This window comes from Zootoca vivipara, chromosome 9 (genome assembly GCF_965207765.1).
Source record: "Zootoca vivipara chromosome 9, rZooViv2.hap1.1, whole genome shotgun sequence".
In the NCBI taxonomy this organism is placed as follows: Eukaryota; Metazoa; Chordata; class Lepidosauria; order Squamata; family Lacertidae; genus Zootoca; species Zootoca vivipara.
Window position 1 is genome coordinate 44,696,840 of NC_142592.1, and position 24,642 is coordinate 44,721,481.

At 44.5% G+C, this 24,642-nt stretch overlaps 1 protein-coding gene across 1 annotated transcript in view; it reads right to left on the reverse strand.

The window, feature by feature from the left end:
* CYTH4 (cytohesin 4) overlaps positions 1 to 23,139 on the reverse strand; it is a 45,140-nt gene extending 22,001 nt beyond the window's left edge. The window contains exons 1-6 of the mRNA XM_060279860.2: positions 22,969 to 23,139; positions 10,162 to 10,244; positions 8,180 to 8,244; positions 5,444 to 5,510; positions 1,635 to 1,753; positions 538 to 618 (exon numbers count right to left, since the gene is read on the reverse strand). Of these exons, the coding sequence (XP_060135843.1) occupies positions 538 to 618; positions 1,635 to 1,753; positions 5,444 to 5,510; positions 8,180 to 8,244; positions 10,162 to 10,244; positions 22,969 to 22,987 (434 nt within the window). The 5' untranslated portion in view covers positions 22,988 to 23,139. The remainder of the gene's footprint in view (positions 1 to 537; positions 619 to 1,634; positions 1,754 to 5,443; positions 5,511 to 8,179; positions 8,245 to 10,161; positions 10,245 to 22,968) is intronic.
* Between the last annotated feature and the right edge of the window lie 1,503 nt (positions 23,140 to 24,642).

Here is a 24,642-nt window from a genome sequence, read left to right on the forward strand (position 1 = left end):
CTTTTATCCAAAAGGGTGTCCATCATGAAGTGTCAAGAAGCAGAAACAGCACCTGTCCTCAAATCAGCATAGGATATTGCAGGCAGGAATGAGTGAACATGTCCATTTCAGATTCTCTCAGTCAATCATTTTTCCAATCTTAAGTTTAGTTCTCCACATCTAAACATCAGTTTGCAGGCTGTTGCTTCTTTGTTTACAAGTTTCCTCATGAAAATTCATCAGCATCTTAGGGCAAATTTTTCTGAATAGACACATTTTTGTATGAAATTTCCCCCCCATAAAATGCATTTTTGTACATTATTTTCACTCATATATGCAACTCATGTGTGCACTTCACTCGAGTATATGCAATTTTGTACATCATACTAAGCTGGAAAATAGCACTGCCAAAGTCAGATAAGTGCAAATCTTGAAGGAAGGTTGTGTTTCGGTATGCATGTTGTTTCAGAAATGGTAAATTAGGTAAGTTCACCTCTTAATACAAATGGAATTGAATTTCTCCATCTGTAGGTGTTTGATGCTTTGTTTAGAACATACCTTAATGCTTGTACGAGGTTGAGATTGGCAAACTGGTGGCATTCTACAAAGGCCTGCAGAATCTGGAGGTTTAGTGGATCCCTGGTGGAAGAAAAATAACAGTGTGAGATCGGGAGAAAGCAAAGAGGAAGGTTATTTACCCCTAACTTGTTTAATCAGCATGCATTCTGATTTGCTTTCAGAATGAGGAGGTTAGAATATGCCCAGCCTTTACTGAGTATTTGTTCTGATTTGTTTGCAGAGTGGTTATACCACAATGGACATTCATCCTGATTTGTGGGGTGTTAACACATCTTCCCATTAACAATTTGTTCATCCCACACTTTTCAAACATTTCCCCATCACTCAACTAACTGCAAAATATATATCAAGGATTTGTTGCACTGCCTCCGACAGTGGAAGGAGCACACAACCATCATGGCTAGCTGCTTGTTCTGAAGGCATATGAGGCTCAAGAGAGAACTGCCATCTTAAAGCCCTTGGTTAAGGGCAAGGTAAAGGGTAAAGGACCCCTGGACGCATAAGACCAGTTAAAGACGACTATGGGGTGCAGCGCTCATCTCGCTTTCAGGCCGAGGGAGTCAGCGTTTGTCCACAGACAGCTTTCCAGGTCATGTGGCCAGCAGGACTAAACTGCTTCTGGCACAACAGAACACCCTGATGGAAACCAGAGCGCACGGAAACACCATTTACCTTCCCGCCACAGTGGTACTTATTTATCTACTTGCACTGGCATGCTTTCAAACTGCTAGGTTGGCAGGAGCTGGGACAGAGCAACGGGAGCTCACCCCATTGTGTGGATTCAAATTGCCAACCTTCTGATCAGCAAGCCCAAGAGGCTCAATGGTTTAGACCACAGTGCCACTTGGACAGAGCAACCACCTGGGAACTGTCAGTACACTGCCTTGTATTTCAGAATGCAAGAAAGGTGAATATAAATCTAAGAAAAGGACATTTTTAAATAATGAAATATTATGAAAATAATGAAACATTTCTCTACTTGAAATTGTCCCCCCCCCCACTAATATTTATTTATTGTGGTGGGGGAAATGATTTCAGGTGGTTACATGGGGAAGAGAGAGAGAGAGAGTATTCACCTTTCTCCCAAGTAATCTCCAATGGCTGTCTTGTTGAGACCTTCTCCTTTGTAAAGGAATTTGGCAATTTCTTCCACATTTGATGACAGTATTTTGTGTTCAATCAGATACTGGATGCCCTGTTTGTGAAAAGCAGACTCGATTTTCATGAAGTAGTCAATAATAGTAATACTATATTACCTGCCTGGAACCAGCTCTCTGTGCCCATGCAACACCCTTCTTCCACTTTCATTTTGTTAAATTCATTCAGTTTTTTCCCGATTTGCCACTGTGTTTATACTCCTTACACTGCATAAAGTAAAGGAAAAGGGACCCCTGACCATTAGGTCCAGTCATGACCGACTCTGGGGTTGCGGCGCTCATCTCGCTTTACTGGCCGAGGGAGCTGGCGTACAGCTTCCGGGTCATGTGGCCAGCATGACTAAGCCGCTTCTGGCGAACCAGAGCAGCGCACGGAAATGCCATTTACCTTCCCGCCAGAGCGGTACCTATTTATCTACTTGCAATTTGATATGCTTTTGAACTGCTAGGTGGGCAGGAGCTGGAACTGAGCAACGAAAGCTCACCCCGTCGTGGGGATTCAAACCGCCGACCTTCTGATCAGCAAGCCCTAGGCTCTGTGGTTTAACCCACAGCGCCACCCACGTCCCATTTACACTGGCTACTTTATTGGAATTAAATATAGGTGCTGTGCTTTATATTTATATTTTTATAGTGACTCTTATATGATGAAGGAAGGAAGGTAATTTGTTTTGGACATCATTCTCTGGTCAAATACTGTAAACAGGTTCTGCCGGTTTGTAGTTGCAGTGCTTCAAAACCTGTAAAACCTATGTGATCAGCGATGCCTACAGGGCAAAAGAAAAGAGCCTCAACCCTACTCAACATTCCTTATCTGCCTCCAGAATAATTTCAACCGTATTTTAGTGCCACAGTTATCAGAAGCAGTTAACCCTACCATGGTAGCATAGAATATGCCCACTATTGGAACGGTCCATTTTGAACTGCAGAAGCTCATCAGGACAGCTCCCTTATCCATGCCCCAAAGTAGAGTCCAAAAACTGAAGGTTTTGTGTTAATCCCTTACAGACACACAGAACACAAAACCCAATTCATTAGGATAGCACAAAACCCAATTTATTAGAGTCAGCTGGCAAGCATACATTAGGATGCTGACATGGTTCCCTAACTTCTTCAAAGCTTGTAGTTTAGTCGTTTAGTCATGTCCGACTCTTTGTGACCCCATGGACCAGAGCACGCCAGGCACTCCTGTCTTCCACTGCCTCCCGCAGTTTGGTCAGACTCATGTTGGTGGCTTCAATAACACTGTCCAACCATCTCATCCTCTGTCGTCCCCTTCTCCTTGTGCCCTCCATCTTTCCCAACATCAGGGAGTCTTCTAGGGAGTCTTCTCTCCTTATGAGGTGCCCAAAGTATTGGAGCCTCAGCTTCAGGATTTGTCCTTCCAGTGAGCACTCAGGGCTTATTTCCTTCAGAATGGATAGGTTTGATCTTCTTGCAGTCAATGGGACTCTCAAGAGTCTCCTCCTCCTCCTCCTCCTCAAAGCTAGTAGGTCGCAAACAACAGTCAAACTTGAAAGCCTCATTATTGCCTCAGTCATTTTTAGGAGCAAGGAAGTCCCATTGTTTGCTGTGGAGCTCCAGCAGTTAACACCACTGCTTTCAAAGGACCAGGGCTGCACTTCCTGGCATTTCCCATCCACTGCACCGCAGAGACGCCTTTCCCCACCAGTGTATCTGCTGCTCTGCTGAGGCTTAGCTACTGCTTAATTGTGGAGCTTCTGCTCCTGACTGCAGCACTGACAGTAAGAGGGGAGTTATTAAGTTGGGAGTATTTTGAAAGAAACGGTTTGGCAGGAAGTGCAGTGAAGACTGGGTTCGGGCTGATAGACTGCACAGATGTAATTAGGCCAAAGAAAGAGAGATAAGAGCAGACACAACTTCAATTCCCTTCAGTCCAGCCAGGGTGAGTTCTGGGCTTGGGCCTCATCGACTTTCCTTGCAGGTCTCTCTCTCGCTGGGGTAAAGGAGGATTTGTTGTGAAAAGATGGCACAAGACCAAGAGCTGAAAGATCTCGCGGTTAAGAGGGCTGCAAATACTTTTATTGTTGTTTGTGGTTTTCTTTCCAAAGCAGATACTGCATGGACCACGCAGAGGAGGGAGACACTCCAGGTCCCTTTTTACTGTTCCCATCTTCTTTTTAAGGTGACATTCATTCATTCATTCATTCATTCATTTTGGTTGCATTTCTATCCCACCTTTTTCTCAAAGGAGCTCAAGGTGGTATACATGGCTCTATGTCTCCTCATTAATCCTCACAACAACCCTGTGAGGTAGTGAAAGGTCCAAGATCACCAGGGAGCTTAATGGCCAAGTGAGGATTTGAACCCCGGTCTGCCTGGTCTGGCTCTCTATGCAACACTGCCTCTCCATTCTTAGAATAGGTTTGTTCTGCCTCTTGTTGCTGATTTTTTCAGTCATTCCTAATTGTTCCTCTTCATTCTGCATTTCCTGGTTGCATCTCTATCGAGCATTCATTCTGATTGGTTTGCAGGGAGGTCAGAGACCACGTTGCATAAAAAAAAATGCCATTTGTCCCTGTGCGTTTTCCTGTCACTTTCCTTATCGCAAATGACATTTTGATTATTTTGGAAGTGGGTTTATTGCACAAGAGCTCCAAATCGAGTTTAGCTACCCAGCCTGCTGTGTGATCAAATCCTGCTTGAATATAGTGACAGCCTGTTCCGTCTCTGCCTCCCAACACCAACAGCAACAAGCCTGCACATCATGCCTCCTGGGGAGAATTATGGGGTTTCAATGGATCATTGCCTCACTCCAACTGACCTTGACTGATGCTGCACTGAATACCCAGGTGGGAAAAGCTGGGCAAGGTCATCCCACCTCCCAGGTCACCAGTCCAGGTGTCTGAGATTTACACTGGATCAGCCACCTTAGCCACCATCAAATGGTGAATGAGAGTTGTTTTTATTGTGGACTGAGCTGGCATTAAGCAACAGCACCATCAGACGGAAAGGCATGTGTAGATGACATGGAGCTAGCCGGTCTGACTAAGTGAAAGGGACTTCCTTTGTTCCTGCCTTCCACTAATTTTTGCTGTCAAGATTGTGACAGACTCCAAGTAGCCACAACATCTAAGAACCATGATTGTGAGATGCCTTCTCTGTTGGTGTCGTCTCCTACTGAAAACTGTCTGTGTTGCCTTCGTTACCAATTTCTGAAATGTCATATATCTTTTAGCTTAACTGCTGCCCGTCTTTGGAGAAGTTAGGCTTAATTGAATATATATCCAAAAAGTTCTCAGAGCACTTGGACATTTGCTTATGTGATTAAGAATCACATGGCATTGAGGGGTGGGGCTGCATCCACTGAACTAAGGGCACTGTTGTGTCTCCACACCTTGACCTGGATACTGTCTATCCAGATCACAGCAGCATCGTAGATGCATACAGCAATCTCCGCTCAACAAATGTGACTCCCTCCCCGCAAAATGCTTGTAGACAGTAGGAGTTGAGGATGTGATGGCCCCACCTTTCTTCCAGGTGATTGTAAAGTCACTTGAGAGGACATCTGAATAGGATTTAAGAGTTGCACTGATGAGTCTTCTGCAGGCTGTGCCTACTCTGTTCTTTAAAAACAAAAGCTTTACAACCTTAGGGACTAGAAACTTGCTTCTTTTTAAACGAAAACTCTGGACCTTGAATTTTACATGTAATAGTCAATCTCCACTTATACAGTACAAATACACATAGACCTGACCTGACCTGACCTTAGTAGGGTCCATGTTAAATTTCTTCCGTCCAATGCACATTTCTTTATCCCTCTGGACCAGCTTGCTGCAAAAACCAAGATGAGATTTGATTAAATATGGAACAGATTGAAGAAGAGCAGACTATGACTTTTAGACTTTTCCTCCTGGGTGCTTGGTGGCTTCCCAGCAAAATAATCCAAATCTCCTCAACTCTGGCTCGGTTGGGAGATGCTCCACCATTTTGACAAAGCGCTTTATATCATATAATATAAAGCGGATTGTGGTAGGGCTGTTAGGAAATTTAGTTCAGGGTTTGGTGGTGTACAGGCCACAGGTCATGCTGAGTAATGGGGGCGTGCGTATGCAAATCCCTGGGTTTTAATTGGTTGGTGGGGACCCCTTTAAAGAGCTTGCCCTCCATTTTAGAATCACTTTTGCCTTTGGCGTTTGAATCCCCTCCCACCCGCCCTTTTTTCTTGCAGGTTAGCATGACATTGCTATTGCCTTCGGGGCCGCCTGTATTCAGGGGCCAGTAGGAATTTTTCCAATTGGCTGATTGGCTTTGCCTCTCTTGGTTTTCGCCTACTGCGCTAGCAAATTGTCACAACTTGTTAGGTTGGTGGTTAGGCTTTTGGTTGGTTAATCGGTTGGTAGAGGGGTGTGGCACACAGATGCCTACCCCCACCTCCGTTTGCTCCATATAGAAGTATTCCGTTAAAGGAATCTCGGGGCTTACGCTCTTGTCCTTACCATCCCGCTATTGGCGGGGATGGTGGGCCCAATTATAAGAGTAAGAGCCTTGGGGAACATTCTTGGGTAAAGAGAGGAGGGAATGACTGGGCTCAGCCACCTCCTCTCTCCCAGGTATGTTTACTTGACTTCCCTTCAGGAAGTCGGAGCAGGAACTGTCCAAGCGGACAGTAGTGAGTCCTGTCCCATGGTGACAGCTGATGTGAGTCCTGCCCCAACTGGGCAGATGAGGTGAGTCCTGTCCAAAGGGGACAGCTGATTGAGTCCTGTCCTAAATGGACAGATGGGGATAGTCCTTCTTAAGGAAGGATGAGTGCATAACCAAAAGCCTAAGCCAACACTCAGATTAAAATTGGTGTATTAAATAAAGTTGTGGCCCTAAATTATTTGCCAAAAACCAAACCATAATTCTGGTGTCCGTTGTGAGTTATTTAAGGTAATTTCTGGTAAGCCTCGACACACAATTTGTTTTGGCACTGAACCCATTTATGACTCACCTTCCTCCATCCTGAGCCAGACCACAGGGTCAAATTAAACATGATGTAGGATCATTGGTGAGCATTGGTGGGCATTTGTGTGTATGCTTTGGGAAGCAGCAACTTGAACTAGGGGAACCACCCATAGGGAAAGGGTTAGGCACCCTCAACTGTTTCTCTGCTCCCAGTTATTTCCTCCTACAACAGCTTTTCATCCAAAGGTGTGTGGGGCGGGGAGAGAGAACATCAGGTTACTGTTACATGTTTTTGCAGGTGACATGTACTTGAACAATAATTAATACACATCACAGCATTGGCTAACCCCACCAAGGTTACACTGTGTAGCTTTTCAGCAGGGCCAACATATTAAAATGCACATTTGAATGGGCCATCCCTTTGAATGGACAGCTTCCCCATTCACACAACAACAACAACAACAACAACAACAACAACAACAACAGCAACAACTATTGTTATTTATGTGCCACTGTTATTGTTTGTATGTGCCATTGTTTATTATTACTGGGGACTCAGCTATAAGCTGCAAATGTTTTAAGTGTGTAATAAGTGCAATGGGACGCACCGGTGGCGCTGTGGGTTAAACCACAGAGCCTAGGGCTTGCCAATCTGAAGGTCGGCGGTTCGAATCCCTGTGACGGTGTGAGCTCCCGTTGCTCAGTCCCAGCTCCTGCCAACCTAGCAGTTCGAAAGCATATCAAAGTGCCAGTAGATAATTAGGTACCGCTACAGCGGGAAGGTAAACGGCGTTTCCGTGTGCTGCTCTGGTTCACCAGAAGCGGCTTAGTCATGCTGGCCATATGATCCGGAAGCTGTACGCTGGCTCCCTCGGCCAATAACGCAAGATGAGTGCCACAACCCCAGAGTCGTTCACGACTGGACCTAATGGTCAGGGGTCCCTTTACATTTTTAAGTGCAATATACAATGTGACATTGGATGGTGAAATTTCCTTAGGTAAAATTCAATGCTTTTTTCAAAGAAGTTCAGGCTCATAGCCCAAAATGCAGTGGGAGTCAAAAGTAGGGGGTTCAACCCTGACTTAAAGGTTGGGTATCTTGTTTTGGAAATTAAGGAAATCTGTTGATTGGGAGATGCCGGGAAATAAACATGGTTCACAGATCATCGCTGGGAATGTTGGTGAAATGAATGTGCCATGGTTAAATAATGTTTAACTCGGTTCCTTTCTTTGTTACCTGCAACACATGAGCCCATCAATATTTTTTTTCAAATATAGAGAAATTTGTACAGTAGATTGGGTTCTCTTTCAGAAGAACACAAAGAGAGCATCATACACCTGGTATTTGGACAACATGGGTTAGTTATCAGCTAACCAGGAAATATACGGTCTCCCGTAAAGCTATAAACACTTAACTTGGTCATGACCACCACTCCCATCACCCCTGATCATTGATCATGCTGTCTAAGGCTTATGGGAGCTGGAGTCCTATATATCTAGAGAACCAGAGGTTTCCCATCCCTCCTCCTTGTGGAGCATCCCTGGCTCCTCACCTTGTTTGTGCTTGCTGGAAACGATCTATCTCTTCAAACACTTCTGCAATCTCATCTTTTAGCCTCTATAAATGAGAGAAGAGAGAGAGAATGAGGGGAGGGGTGAGAGAAGAAAGAACAGCACACAGAATATAGTTAGTCACTGCAGAAGTCTGACGTGTGAAAAGGAAGTAAAGACCAGATACGCTTGGTTACTAAAATAGACGTGGGGCTTCTTCCAGTCGCTTCGCTCCCATCTGAAGGGAACCCATACCTGTGGTTTGTTTTTAAAGTCAGCTGTCCATCAAGTGGCCAAATCATTTAGTAGTTTCCCCAGAAATTGTTTGCTGTAACAACCCTAGTAACTGCTGTACCATCTTTATCCTTGAGGCAGTCATAAGGGGGAGGTTGCTGAGGTTATTCCCATTTTACAGATGAATAACATCTGCAGAGGGAGATTGAGACCACCATTCTTTTTAAGCACTTGTAGCTTCAGCCAAAGAATTCTGGGAGCTAGAGTTTGTTGTGGGTGCTGAGAGTTGCTCAGAGACCCCCTATTGCCTTCACAGAGCTACAATTCCCAGAGCTCCCTGTATGGAGATGACTGGCGGTTAAACTATTTTTTGGTCCCTTTGGAGTAGCATTGTATCTATGGGGTTTGTCCTTCCAGGCTATGGCTTTTTTATTATTCATCATTTTCTTTCTTTTTGTTATGTTTGCACTTTTTTTTGGTAGCATATATATATATATATATATATATATATATATATATATATATACATAAAAAAGGTAAAGGGACCCCTGACCATTAGGTCCAGTCGTGACCGACTCTGGGGTTGCGCGCTCATCTCGCATTATTGGCCGAGGGAGCCGGCGTATAGCTTCCAGGTCATGTGGCCAGCATGACAAAGCCGCTTCTGGCAAACCAGAGCTGCACATGGAAACGCCGTTTACCTTCCTGCTGTAGCGGTTCCTATTTATCTACTTGCATTTTGACGTGCTTTCGAACTGCTAGGTTGGCAGGAGCTGGGACCAAGCAACGGGAGCTCACCCCGTCACAGGGATTCGAACCGCCGACCTTCTGATCAGCAAGCCCTAGGCTCAGTGGTTTAACCACAGCGCCACCTGGGTCCCATATATATATACATATACATATACATATACATATACATATACATATACATATATATATATATATATATATATATATATATATATATATGCACATAGAGAGAGAGAGAGAGAGAGAGAGAGAGAGAGAGAGAGAGAGAGATACATTGCGAGCCAGAGATTGAATAGAGAAGGTTGGTTGCAAGTAGGCTGGGACTCTTTCCCTGGGGCTACATCTGTGATTATGATGAATGCATTTTGTGTGTTTTGGGAGGGAAGTTGTGGCCTTGGCCTTGGGGGAAAGGCCTTAGCCAGGGCCAGCCCAAAACATTTTGGCACCTGAAGAGAACCACCAAATGCTGTGCCCCCACTCTGGCCAGAGAGGAAGGGGTGAGTGAAGGAACAAAGGGGGAAGAAAGATCTACATTAGAATCCGCTGCCCCCATGGATCTTGCTGACTGAGGCACTTGCTCCACCTGTCTCATGGGTGGGCCTGCCCTGGCCATAGCTCAGTGGCAGAGCCCATGCTTTACATGCAAAAGATCCTAGATTCAATCTCCAGCATCTTCACAGGTTACAGTTGGAAAAGACTCATGTCTAAAATGCTAGAGGGTCACTGCCAATCAGCATCAACACTAATGAGCTACATGGACCAGTGGTGGTCTGTCTTAGAATAAGGCAGCTTCTTGTGTTTGGACCCTTCCCAGCGATAGTCATAATTCTGGCAACGCTGCAGCCACTGCCAACCTCAAGACGATGTTGGACTACAACTCATATCATCCCATTCCATTCGCCATGCAGGCTGGGGCTGATGGGAGTTGTAGTCTAACAACATCTGCAAGGCACCAGGTTGGGGGAAGCCTTGGCCTAACTGCCCTTGGGATGGTGCCCACCTGGATGTCTGCTAGCAGCTCTTCCTTGTGCTTTTTGATGGTCTGTAGCTCAGCTTCCTCAGTTTCATTTAAATCTGATGCGCCTGAAAGAAAAAGAATCTTTTTTTACTCCCACCCAAGATTGCTCTGAATGACAAGGATATGATCCAGAAGAGAACATGGCAATTCTTTGACCTGCACATTTTCGAGCTGCTCGTCTTCTGAACAACTCAGCATACTGTACAAGGTTCTCCTCGGAAACACACAAACCCATTTTGTCCTCATAAGTTCTCTTTGGGGTAGGAGCAGCAATCAACCCAAGACCATTGAGTGAGCTTCACGGCTTAGTGGGGATTTGAACCCAGGTCTCACCACTCCTCATCTGATATGGAAATCTAGACCACCTACATTTTCTCAGAGGTGGCCCTTCAGGTGTTGTTCCCACAAACTGTTCCTTAAAGTCAGCTGAGCTTAAAAGCGGTTGGGGGACTTGAAAGTGCCCTGCGTTCTTAAACTATGGAGTTGGCTACACAAGATAGTGTGATGGTCATGAACTTGGATAGCTTTAAAAGGGGAATTAGAAAAATCCATGGGGTGTATCAGACAATCAGTAGCTACAAACCATGATGGCAATATCCCTACCAGTATCAGAGGTGGTTGCTGGGGAACACAAGTGGGAAGAATGTATGCTACTCGTGTCTGACTTGTAGACATCCCACAGGTATCTTGGTTGGTAATTGAGAAAACAGCATGCTGGACTACAGTAGTTGGGTCTTTTGTTCAATCCAGCAGGGCCCATGTTATGCTTTTATGAGGCAAATACAAGCCAAAGAGACTAAAAAAACACATAGGGGTTGTTGCCCTAAAATTCTCCCCATGTCCCTCTCTTCAAACTCCCAGAAGTATTGCTCCCAAAATATTACCAAGTCCATCATTTTATTCCAAAGCATCCAGGAGTGGGAAGAATCCAAATCGCATAAATATTTTGTTGAAATGTAATTAACAAACAATTACAAGTTCACACAAAGCGCAAAAACATTCCAGATCCTAACATTTACATTAGATCTTGGGTGGAAATACCCCTTGAGTGGGCTTGCATACCCTGACCCCTATTTTTAAGGGGCAGCTAAGGTGTCTGGTGGTTTTTAAAGGGGCAGAGGAGGCCTTGCTATTTATCAGCCAGTGGCTACACGTAGATGTTACTCTAGGTTGTACTTAGTTCCGCTTTTATTCTTAGGAAACTGGGTGGGTGATGTCAGAGATGAGAAAACCACAGAATGATTCACTACAGACCAAAAAGAAGCAGAAGTAGCAGTCTGGGGGCCAGCAGCTCCATAGTTAAATAAAGATTACTCAGAGCACTCAGCAAGATTCTGACAATAAATGGGAAGCTGCTGTGGTACAGTAGCTGAAAATAAATGTCAGCAGCATCAATATTCTCTTTCTCTGAAGTCTGCAGTGTTTGTGAAAATGGAACTGGGTATTCAGACTGGACTTCAACAGTTTTCAGAAATCAAAAGATTTATTTTCCTTGTGAGAATCAGGACTAGCTGTACCATTAGACAGATAGATAACAGATTTGGGGGGGTAACTGTTAAACTGTAGCAAATACTAACTTCTTTAGATGATGATAGCAAAAAAATAAAATAGTATTATCAAAGGACTCCTCAAGGCAACCTATATTTATTGAGCCTTTATCCTGACTTGGGGATGCAAGTGGTGCTGTGGGTTAAACCACAGAGCCTAGGGCTTGCTGATCAGAAGGTCAGCGGTTCGAATCCCTGCGACAGGGTGAGCTCCCCTTGCTCAGTCCCTGCTCCTGCCCACCTAGCAGTTCAAAAGTATGTCAAAGTGCAAGTAGATAAATAGGTACCACTCCGGCAGTAAGGTAAATGGCATTTCCGTGTGCTGCTCTGGTTCGCCAGAAGCAGCTTTGTCATGCTGGCCACGTAACCTGGAAGTTCTACGCCAGCTCCCTCAGCCAATAATGCGAGATGAGCACCTCAACCCCAGAGTTTGTCACAACTGGACCTAATGGTCAGGGGTCCCTTTACCTTTTTATCCTGACTTGCTTGCACAAAGCTTATGCGAAAGCATTGTCTCCAGCCTTTAATGACCATTTATTCCAATTTGTTTGCAGGGTGGTTATGTGAGTTACTGTGGGTTTTGTATGCATCTTCCCATTAGTCTTTTGTTCATCCCTTGCTTTTCAATGCTGTCACAGCCCAAAGCCCATTTCTGTCTTAAAGTGGATTTGTTGCACTAACTAGGGCAACAGAGCCCTTTAATTTGCAAAACCTGATATCCTGGCATCCACTTGAATCCCTCTGCAAAAAAATGCAAGCCTGGAGGCATCCAATATCATGATACATTTTAAACCATGTTTGAGTCCTCCGATTGTTTTATTTTTCAAGCTATACCAGCTTTAATGACACTGAAAACATATTTCACATGTTGTACCTTACAGGAACTGGTATTTTCTTTAAGATGCAGGGCTGTTCTCGGAAATGGGGAACAGTCATTGCTTCTTTATTCCACAATCCTAGAGGTATAATCTGATACCTGTAATACCTGGCAGGGACATATTCAGCTTGCAAACCCCATATTGCAGGGGTGGCCACATCCCAAGAGACTCTGATCTACTCACAGAGTTAAAAACTGGGAGTGATCTACCCCCTTTGGGGGGGTTCAGGTCAAAGCTGTTGAGTTTTTTTAAGGAAGGAAAGACCTGTTTTGGGGGGTTTAGGTCGAACTTGTTGAGCTTCTTTTAGGAGGGAGGGAGGCCCATTTTTGTTTAGGGCTTCAGGTCATAGTTCAGCTTTTTTTAGGGAGGAGGAAAATTTTGGGTGAGCTTTTTTAAGGGGTGGCAGTGATCTAGCAGTGATCTACCACAGACATCCAGTGATCTACTGGTAGATCACAATCTACCTGTTGGACGTGCCTACCATATTGGAACTGACCTCATGGCTACAACATCCAGCCTAATTTTTGTACCTTTTTGCTTTATTATTTCCCCTCCTTCTACTGTTTTAGGTAACATCCTGCCTGCTGAAGAATTCTGGAAAGCCTGAAGGCTCACCTCTTAGCTGGGAGAGGCTGCTTTATCCCGTCCCCGGTTTGAAGGCTTTTATGGTAAAGCGGGGAGAGAGGGGGGATTGGAGTTGTTTTGAGTTACTTCAAGAGGAGGGGGAGATTTGAGGACCTTCCAACCTCTCCAGTAATTCTTCACTGATAATAATTAGCAATAATTCTTCCTAGGGTGAGCCTTTTTTATCAGAGCAGTTTGAAAATAAGACTCCTACTCACGCTGCCGCAATGTGGGAGCGACTTGGCCCGGCGCCATCTTTCCCGGAAGTCCAAGCTCACCTCAATTTCATGACATTTTGGTTGGTCCTAACAATGGTTTATGGCCCAGTTTGCAGTCCCCCCCTTTATGGACTGACTTTGGCTCCTTATGCTTTTCACACATTATGGCGGAATCTACACACATATAAAAACCGTTCTGAATTTTTTTAAAGCCTTTTAAAAAATACATTGAATTTTCCATAAGGCTCACCACCGCCATCTAGTGTCACATTGTATATTGCACTTAAAACACACTTAAAGCGTTTCATTTGCAACTGTATAGCTGAGTCCTGTGTTTTCTTTCCAGACATAGCCACTGCTACACCACCAGTCTGTGGTAAAGCATTCTTTTATTTTTATCTTATTTTCTCACGTCTGGATAAAAAAGGGAAGTCCCACCCATTTTGCCCTGGAAACTCTTTATCTATGCTACAGTGCACATGCAACACCATTGCAAAATATATGGTCAGAAAAGGGGAAGCAATGACCTAGATTTAGAGGTGTAGAGGTAGGAACAAGGAGCCTAGTCACATATGTCCCTTAGTATGTGGGTTTGACCCACTCAAGTAAAGTCCCACCCTCATACATTCCTGGTTATTACCATTCGACTGCATTTGGGGAGCAGTCACACAACTATGCGTGTAATTTCCACTTTAACTAACACCATTGGTCACATTGTAGTGTCATAAACATAAGCTGAGTTTGAGTTGTGCTCTGGGGGTGAGGTCATCACATCACCTTTGCACTGCTGGGATGGACAGGAAGGAGGCATGTAGCTATCAGATGTTCTTCATAGAAGGATACAGCAGCTCTGTGTGGTTGACCCATCACCTGGAGGCAAGCAACACTTTTGCAAAGTTAGATGCTCATCCTCAGATGAGCAAGGTGACTAATGAGAGCCAACAAGCTTTCTCCAACCTGGTGCCTTCCAGAAGGAATCCAGCTTCCATCATCCCTGACCATGGGCCATGCATTGTGATGAAGGGTACCAGGTTAGGGGTTAGAGCCTTAAACTAGAACTTGGGAGAGTTTAAATCCCCACTTAGCTGTGAAATTCTCTGCATGACCTTGGGCTAGTAACTATATTTCATATAAAAGGACCTCACGGGGCTGTTGTGATGATAATATGAAGGGGCTTATGCAGTGTTATTTTTCTAGGAAAAGAGGTGCCAGAACTCACCATGAACACCCCCTTTTTCTCTTAGAATGACAATGGTGCCCACTTGAGAGGTCTCACCTGCACTAAATATTTTGTACAGCCTGACCCTATATTTGTTTGCTCAGCTTTTAGTCCCACATATTCAATGGAGCTTGTTTCTAAAAAAAAGAGCATAGGATTCAAAGTCCCACTGATTTCAATGGCACAGAGCCCCCGCACTTGCTAGACAGAACAGGTTAAATGTGCATAAGTCCCAATGAAAGCAAATGGACTTCAGTGATTAAATGGATGCTGAGGTCTTGTTAATTGCAAAGGGCAAAAAATAAACTCCAGAAGTCCTACTGAGTTCAGTGGGGTTCAGGTCTGGTGGTGAGCGGGTATAGGATTGCTGTCCCAAACATTTTTCTAGGACAGAGGTGGGGAACTACGGCCTTCCTGTTGTTGTCAAACTACAACTCCCATCATCCTTTACAACTGGCAAGGTTGGCTGGGGCTGATGGGAGTTGGAGTCCAAAAACATATGGCGGACCACAGGTTCCCTATTACTGCTATAAGCACTTAACTTGGAACTGCCGTCATCCCTGACCACAGATTCCTCACTCCTGTTCTAGGGCACAAGGGAAACTATCCATGGAACTGGCAAAGCCAAATTGTACCAGCCTCTGAATTCTAGCTGTGAAATAGAAATGTAAAGAGCTGCCTTATACCAAGTCCACCTAGCTCATTGTTGTCTGCACCAACTGGCATCCCTCAAGGGTTTCAGACAAGAACATAGCTGCCAAGTTTTCCCTTTTCTCGCGAGGAAGCCTATTCAGCATAAGGGAAAATCCCTTTAAAAAAGGGATAACTTGGTAGCTATGGACAAGAATGATCCCGCAGACTACTAAAGCCATAGCTGCCAAGTTTTCCCTTTTCTCGCGAGGAAGCCTATTCAGCATAAAAGAAAATCCCTTTAAAAAGGGATAACTTGGCAGCTATGCTAAAGCACCTGATAGCAGGAAAAAGAGGCAGCTGTGTAGATGGTCAAAACTGGATAAATAGAAGATGGAACATTGCATCAGTACCTTGACATGCCCAAGGTGGTGGGATTTTCCACAGCCAATGTGAGAAGGAAACATTAAAGAAGCTGGCTGTGGCTGAGCATTTTTCCACCTTTCGAAATCTCCCTTGTGTTTCGTCAAAAGTGCCCTTGGACACAGAACGTCCCCGGATGGGTACTTTCAACTTCCTACTTCAGAGATATTCTTTGTGCAAATTCCTCTCCGAGAGGCGTTCTGCAGAGCCGTCTGCTCAGTGAGGGTAAGTGGCATGTTTCTGAAGCTATCCAGAGCACCAAGCTTTTCACAGATGGCATTTTGATCTGAGGAGACCAGAACCAGAGGCTGTAGGAAGCTCTGGAAACATTCAAAGTCATGGGGCTGAAATTAAACAGAGTTCTCAAATGAGAGCCCAAGAGATAGCAATTAAAAGATCAAGATAAGCAAGCTGCTCCTAGGAGGCCTGAGGCTTGTTCCAGCGGATGAAGGCGTTCCAGGATTCTTTGAACTGGTGAACTTCCGAAGGAAATTGATTCCAAATACAGCAGCTGAAGGTTGCTATGCAGAGGCTGCAATGCTATACATCAGGGTAGAAACCCCATAGATCTCCAGTTGTGGTCAAACTGTGCCTTCCATCAACCCTGGGGAGGTGGATTGAGACACTTCAAGCAGCAGCAGTGCTAGGTTGAACTAGCCAGGTTGGCGCTAGCCAAGGACCTCTCAGTAGCATCATTGTGGGGGCTCATTGGTGTGTGGCATATACAAAAGCAAACGGAGAATCCTCCTTGATCAACCCCAAAGTCCATCTGATTTAACATCCTGCTTCCAACAGTGACCAACAGCCATGCTAGCTTGAACTTATGGGAGGTGGAGATCTACAAGATTTGTACCATTGCTCAGTTGGTAGAGCCCGAGACTCTTCATCTCTTAATTGCTATCTCTTGGGCTCTCATTTGAGAACTCTATTTAATTTCAGCCTCATGACTTTGAATGTTTCCAGAGCTTCCTACAGCCTCTTTTGCCCATCTTGGGCAAAAGATTCCTACATTGCAGGGGGCTGGACTAGACAATCCTTGTGGTCCCAACTAATTCTATGATACACCAAGGAGTCGACCTGGTTCTTATTTAATAGGAGATGAGGCTTAGGAGCAACTATGTTGACTACCTGGTCATCTCTATATATTCCACAGAGCAACCAGGGTATCAACAGTCCTGCTAACTTTTAACTCGAGAATGGTACTCATGAAACCATCAAGGGGAGAATAGTTTAGCCCTGTGTCCTACCATGCAGAGGACAGGTTTTTCTATCTGAAGGTCTACCTGGTTTCCAAAGAACAAAGAACCCTATGAATGGAGAACAGGGGCCATGAAGTTGCACATCAACAGTTAGCACCCGGACAACAGACTGAGCAGGCTGACACACAGGTCATTCAATCACAGTCCTCCTCACTATGGTGTGATGTATTGTATTTCTATTTAAATCACAACACTTGTTTCTAAATTTGTAGCTATATACATATTAGCACATGCACATTCTATGAAAATCTGCGTCCACTTTTGGCACAACTTCTGCCCTGGGGGTAGACTATCTCAACTGGTCCACCACCCTTGCGGAGAAAGAGTGATTTGGCCATTTAAAACGAGTTAATAAAAATTCCACACCCTCCTGAGACCTCAGTCTTCCTGCCCAGTTGAAAATAAACACATGTTTTCCATTTAACCACCATGGTTAGCAGCTGTTGAGATACATCTTCTTCGTGAAGTCACCTAACTCCCTTTTAAAGCCTTGGAAGCAAGTAGTCACCATAATTCCTGGCAATGAATTGCATAAATTAATTAGGTGTTGTATGAAGAACTACCTTTGTTTTTAAATCTATTCTGAGTCAACTAGCAATCAATCTCACCAAGAGACTGCAAGTTCAGTGTTATGAGTGAGGGTGATTAAAGTTGCAATCCTAAATACACTTACCTTGCAGTAAATCCCATTGTATTCACTGGAATTTACCTCTGGGAAGATATGCCTAGGATTGCACTGCTAACCCCTCTTTCTCCACTCTCTCTGCACTTCTGTGGCTGTCAATTTTCTAAATGGCTCTGGACACCAACTGTTTACACAAACATCCTCTTGATTTCCTGCTCTGAGTCACTTGATTTAATTACCGTATTTTAAGGGGGTTGTTTTATTGAATATTTCAATTAGGGTTGTTTATATCTTAATGGGATTCTTTTATTGTGTATTTTAATTATGGTGCATTATTAATTATAATGTATTCTAACCATGTTGCATGATTGGGTATTTTTTTTCCTGTTTTTAAAAAAACTCCTTGGAAGCCTGTTTTGATAGGAAGTGGCACATAAATAATGAACCACCAACACAACCACTGGAACAATGCAATATGCTTTAACCTTACCCCAATCAGGGTGTCCCAGTTAGGGTGGCCAGATGTGAAAGTAGGCAGGGGTCTGGCACCTTTAATAGTTGTGTAGATGGACTAGGGGCCCACCAGCTCTGTACTTGTAAAGTGGCACCATACCATTTTAAGCTTCTTCCCACAAAGAATCCTGGGGGTTGCTGCTTGCTAAGGATGCTGATCATTCTTAAGGAAATCAGCCCTGAGTGCTCCCTGGAAGGACAGATCGTGAAGCTGAGGCTCCAATACTTTGGCCACCTCATGAGAAGAGAAGAATCCTTGGAAAAGACCCTGATGTTGGGAAAGATTGAGGGCACTAGGAGAAGGGGACGTCAGAGGACAAGATGGTTGGACAGTGTTCTCGAGGCTACGAACATGAGTTTGACCAAAGTGCGGGAGGCAGTGCAAGACAGGAGTGCCTGGCGTGCTGTGGTCCATGGGGTCACGAAGAGTCGGACACGACTAAATGACTAAACAACAACAAACAACAACAACAAGGATGCTGAGAGCTGTCAGAAGCTCTCCCCCCTCCCCCCGAGCTGCAATTCCCAGAGTTCCCTGAAAAGAGGGATTGATAGTTGAACCATGTGGAAAGGCACAGGTACATTACTCTAATCTAGCTAAGTTTAATATATCCCTTTTCATTCAATGGCGATACTTTGGAAGGCAACTTATGGACCTAGATCTTGGTCAGATAGTGGATAAAGTGACATTTTTTTAAAAAAATCTACTTTCTTATAACAAAATCCAAAGAGAGAGGGGGGAGGAGTCTCCCCAAGATTAATCTTCCTTGAAAAAACAAGGCTTGCCTTCCCACTCTTTTAGTTGGGAACCAGTAATTGGCCAGTTTCTGATTTCCTCTTCTAAGATGGAGGCCCCAAGGGTCTTCTTAGATTTGGAGGGAAGCAGGTGGCAGCTTTCTTGTTACCCAGACCTAAGACAGCACCCCATTTGGAAGCCATCACGACTTGAACAGCCAAAGATAACATGGGGCCTTGGGAGGGGAAGGATCACAGCTGGCCTACTTCCACAAGGGATCTCCCCCCCCCCAATCCATCTAGCTGAGGTTAGCTATAGATGCTTTGGGATGGTTGGGAAGAGGGGAAAGTAGGCACATGTTCCTTTCCCATTTTTCAGAAGGCCCTGAGGATCTTGTCATAGACCCTTGCCTCGCCTTGGTGAACTTTCTCCACTTCCAACATTCCAGCCCATTAGGATACAATTTATTTGTGATATGTGATAACAAAGGCAGATGTCAACTGCCTGCCTGGTCCACGGCCAAGAGGTGGGAATCCAAAACAGAAGCCTAGCTAAATGCTTATGTATCCCTGACAGAATGATGGGTAATGAATTGTAGAAATAAATTTTATATATTGAGAGAGCACCTTTCCTAAACTCTGACAGGTGGAGGTTAGTCCATTAGGGCAAATGGGGCGCTGCCCCACCAACCTCGATCTGCCCTCATGCCAACTACTAGTCCAAGGGATAGTGCTTCCTGCCAGCATTCTCCTCCTTAGGCCTCAGTGTTGCCTTTGTATGGGGAAGGATGGAGCACAAAACTAGAATTAGTTGGCTCTGCCTGTCCTCGGCTTTGGCTCCACCTACTCTCATTCCCAAACCTTCCAACTTTTCCCAGTGCAAAACTGAGGCACGTGTATTCTGGGACACGGTCCCGCGAGAGTCACTTGACCCGCACCTCACTGTTGCCCCGAAAAAGAGTTTATTCAGGGGTGAGATCTCATGTGCCCCTGAAAAAGCTATTTTGGGTGGGAGCAAGAGTGCAGCATAAGAGAGCAGCACCCAAAATGGCCGCTGGGATTATGGGCTCCCTCCTTCTGCCCTACTAGGAATAATAATAATATTACTCTGGGCGGCTTCCAACAGAAATATTAGAATACACTAATTTCTTAAAGATTAAAATCTTCCCTAAACAGATGTCCTCTAAAAGTCTGGTAGTTGTTTTTCTCTTTGACATCTGGTGGGAGGGCGTTCCACAGGGCGGGTGCCACTACCGAGAAGGCCCTCTGCCTGGTTCCCTGTAACTTGGCTTCTCGCAGGGAGGGAACCGCCAGAAGACCCTCGGCGCTGGACCTTAGGCAGAGCGATGGAGGTGGAGACGCTCCTTCAGGTATACTGGACCGAGGCCGTTTAGGGCTTTAAAGGTCAGCACCAACACTTTAAATTGTTCTCGGAAACGTGGGCACCAGCCACCTCAGTGCCTGAGAGTTGCCACAGTGTGAAGACTCACATGGGTTTATTTCCCTTGCCTACGCCCCACAAGAGGTTTTTGTTTGTGTTCCACCCTAAGTGATACAATTCTTCACTGCTTAAACCGCTCCCATAATACTTAATAGTCTTCAATAAAAAAAGCACTTAAATTAAATCAACAGTCAATAAAAACAGACTAACGTCACAAAATCTAAATAATGACATGCTCTAAGAATTTATCACCTGGGTAAAAGTAAAAGCACACCTACATGTCTTTGAAACAAGGATAAGGTACAGCTGACATATGCCGAAAGAGCTGGGTTCACCAAGGAGAGGCTTTAAGCCCTCTGGAGAGAGTTCAGTCATGGCAACTGAGGTGAGATGCCACCAACCCAGTGGCATAGCTGCCAAGTTTTCCCTTTTCTCGTGAGGAAGCCTATTCAGCATAAGGGAAAATCCCTTTAAAAAGGGGATAACTTGGCAGCTATGCCCAGTGGGTTCCTTCACCCTCACCACTGCCCCATTCTGCCTCTCTAGGCCCTGGCAACTGGTGAGGCTGCCACAGCTGGGAGAGAAGCAGAGTATCACCTCAGCTTACATGCCACAATTGTGGAATGTTTTCAAGTAAAATAATTAATAGCAAAGCAGAGAGGATGCCCAACACATTCGGTTGGATCCAATACTACTCAGAACAGATCCATTGAAATTAATGAACATGAGAAACTTAGGTCTATTATTTTCAATAAGTCTGCTCCTGAGTCGGATTAACTTTTTTTGTAAACTGCTTTGAGGGTTTTTTTTCAGTCAAGGGGTATAAATTTTAATTAATAAATAGATACAATCCAACAGGTTTATGGCAAGTAGGGAAATTTGATTCAATGCACATTTAAAACCCAGTCTGCACTTTCTGAAACAACACGTGAACCATAATGCAGCTATCCTTCAGAATCTGCACTTATCTGAAGTTTGCCAGGCAGTTTTCCAACCAAACAAGGTTTGCAAAAATGCACATTTTGGGGGAACATGTGGATGACAACGAATAAATGAGTGAAAACAACATACAAAATGCATTATATGAGAGGAAAATGCTTGCATATAAAATGTGTTTAAGAGAAATCTTGCTGGTGAATTTTTGTGAGGATTCTTTTTCTTTCTTTTTTTTGCAAGTTGCTGCAAAAATAGAGAACTGAATTTTAGTCTGGGAAAATGAGAAACTGAGAAAACTGAAATGGGCAGAGGCTTCCTAGTTGAATACAACCCCTACTTCAAATGGTATCCAACTAAGTTTTACTCAGAATAGACACGCTAAAATTAATGGACCTAACATAACCAGGTTAATTTATTTCAACGGGTCTACTCTGAGCAACTCTTACTTGAATACCACCCTTCATTTCCAGCATTCAGAAAACCCTTTCTCCCCATATAAACTTGACTGTTCCAAATTTTCCTATTTTTTCTCAGATGTAATGGAGGATGCAATGGAGGTCTCAAAACTCCCATGTAAAGACCATTGACACGAACAGCGTTTTCACACATAGGCATCCACAATTGGGGGGGGGGGAGCAGTGGAACAGTCCCCACCCCACCGCAGATAAATCATAAAACCCAGGTTCCCAACTTTAGGTTTGTTTGTTTGTTTTTAAAAAATGAAAATAAGTTTTTACCAATTGTAGAATCTGAGATTTGAGGCAAAATGTACAGGCAATATGAGTCACACACCCCTCCCTGAAAAACTAACCTGATCGCCCCTTTCAGTGTTTTCTTCCGCCACCCCAGGAGAAATCCTGCGGGCACCTCTGCTTGCCCAGTTTGGATCACCCCTTCTTCCAGTCTTTCCCCTTAAGGCACACATCCTTTCCCTTCATCCCCAAGGTGCCGGGTCTGCTCAACCCAATCTCAATATTATGCAGAAAGGTCAGCAAACTGGGGGAGCACATTCACAATCTGAGCCAGAATAGGTGTACTTGTAAGCACACTTCAAAGAATATGAAAGCTTTCCTCTGGGTGGCATTATATATATATATATATATATATATATATATATATATATATATATATATATGTACAGGGTGAAATCTGCCTGTCTCCCAACAGCATCTGTGTGGACCAACAACATTGGAATGCTGAGATATAGGAGAAGGTTGCCACCCCTCCTATTCCACATCCAGAAACCAAGGAAACCGGTGGCGCTTGAATCTTGAGTCAACACTGGGCCACAGGGCAGCATCCTCCACTGCACCTCCACAGTCTAGTTTAGGGGCACATCAGACAAGCTGTGTAGCACAGGTAGCTCTGTTGTCCAATGCCCTTGCTGCCTCTCCCAGCCTCCCAACATCCACTGCCTGAAGCAGCCACCTCCTTCTCCCTAATGGTAGAGCCGGCCCTGGTATCCCTCCATTCACACTTCGCCATAAAGCATCAGATGCAGAAAGGACACAGGAGCCAGACCTCTTTCAGTCACGGGTTGCTTTGGGAGGATGGAAGTAAAATAAATAAATCCCTCAGACCAGATTGGCAAACCTTAACATCTTGCCCAAGAGATCCCTGTTGTCTCATTTCTTTTCGATAATTGGATTAGGCTGGCGATGATCCTTCTGGGTCCCCACAGCATGTATAACTTGGAGGCAGAATAAAGAAATGACCCCCATTTTCTAAAGAGTTGACTCACTGGTGGGATGTGCATCCATTCTGAAGCCGGGCTGAGAAGACAATCCTCCCAACTCTGGTACAGCTGTGTGGGTTTCTCTTCCCTTTGTGCTTCTTCGGAATTAAAGTGACTCCCGAGGAACAGTAACTAAAATGTAGAGAGCAGCCCAGGAGGACTGCACTCATCTGTGACTCCGCCCCCTTTCTTTCTCTCTGGTTCCTCCTCCTTGTGGGTTCAGATTGACAGAGGAAGCCATGTGGTCCTGGTTCAGAAACGAGTGCAAATGCTCTTTGGTTGCTTCCTGAAAAAGAAAGCCGCAGTATTGCTGTCACGAGCAGCCGTTCCGTTCTTGCTGAAAGGGGTCTTGAACTGCAGATGTGCAGCAATGCAACAGCTCTCAAGGTGTTTACAGACAAAATGACTGTAATGGCTGAGGAAAATGGGATTTTGTGGCCTGAGCTGTCATGCAGCCTAGGACTGAGCAGTTCTGTGGTGGCTGTTTTACCCTGCATGCTCTGGGAAAGAAGAGGGAACTTGGAATTGCAAAAAGGATTTGCTTATTAAGAGGATGATTTGGTGCTACAAATCTGTTTTTTGGTCCTCAGGCTCCACACAGCAAATCAACCGAGTAAATAAAAAGGAGGGAAGTTTTTCAGTTCTTTGCATCCTGGATCTCTGGGCTTGTTCACATGAGGGTTTAATGTGGGTTTGAAGCTGAACATGATCTTCCTCGTTTAAGTGGCAGCCCACACATTTTCCCCAATTGAGTTGGATTTCCCCCGTCTATGGTTAATCTGATAAGGGAAGAAAATCCAATATAAAATTGCAAGGTACCCAGTTGTGGATGCAATAAAGTGCATTGTGTGGGTGGGAGGCAGCGGTTCATGTGTGTGGTGATGTTTCACTGGGTGCTGTCTACTGCCACACTTCTTACTTCCGTTTGCTCCTTGCCTGAGCACACCTGAACTATCATGTTTTCATCGGCAGAAAGAAAAGGATGCAGTTGACAGTGTTCCTGTTTCTACCAGTAGTTGCTGAAGGCACATACATGGTAATTTTATTCTATTTTTATTTTAAAGCTGTTTTGTACAGAACTGCTCTTGCACAAAACAGCGATATGGATATAGATATTAAAAGGCCTTTCAGGAAGAATCAGCAGCTGCAGGAGGCGTGAAATAAAAAGAAAAAGGAACACACTAATTTATCCCCTGACCCCAAAATTGATCTCCCCGTCCTTTCTTGACCGTATGTGTATATGTGTGAAACATACTGTATATTTTCTACTCTACCTCAACTTCTGGTCTGGGTATTACAAATAGCCATTGCTGCTCTGTGCCCTGGCATTCTGGCACAGTGCTTGGCTAGATGCAACACGCTCATGTTTGTTTATTTTTGAAAATGTTGTATGTTTATTTTTGAAAATCATGTAAAGCCAGAACATGGAAAAACACATCTGTATTTATTTACTTTAAATGGCCATTCTGCCCACCATGAAACAGGCTTGAAATGTTTGCTTTGTCAGAAGTTACTTGTTGCACAATTCCATAAAGGTAAAGGGACCCCTGACCATTAGTCCAGTCGTGACCGACTCTGGGGTTGCGGCGCTCATCTCGCTTTAGTGACCAAGGGAGCTGGCATACAGCTTCCAGGTCATGTGGCCAGCATGACACAGCCGCTTCTGGCAAACCAGAGCAG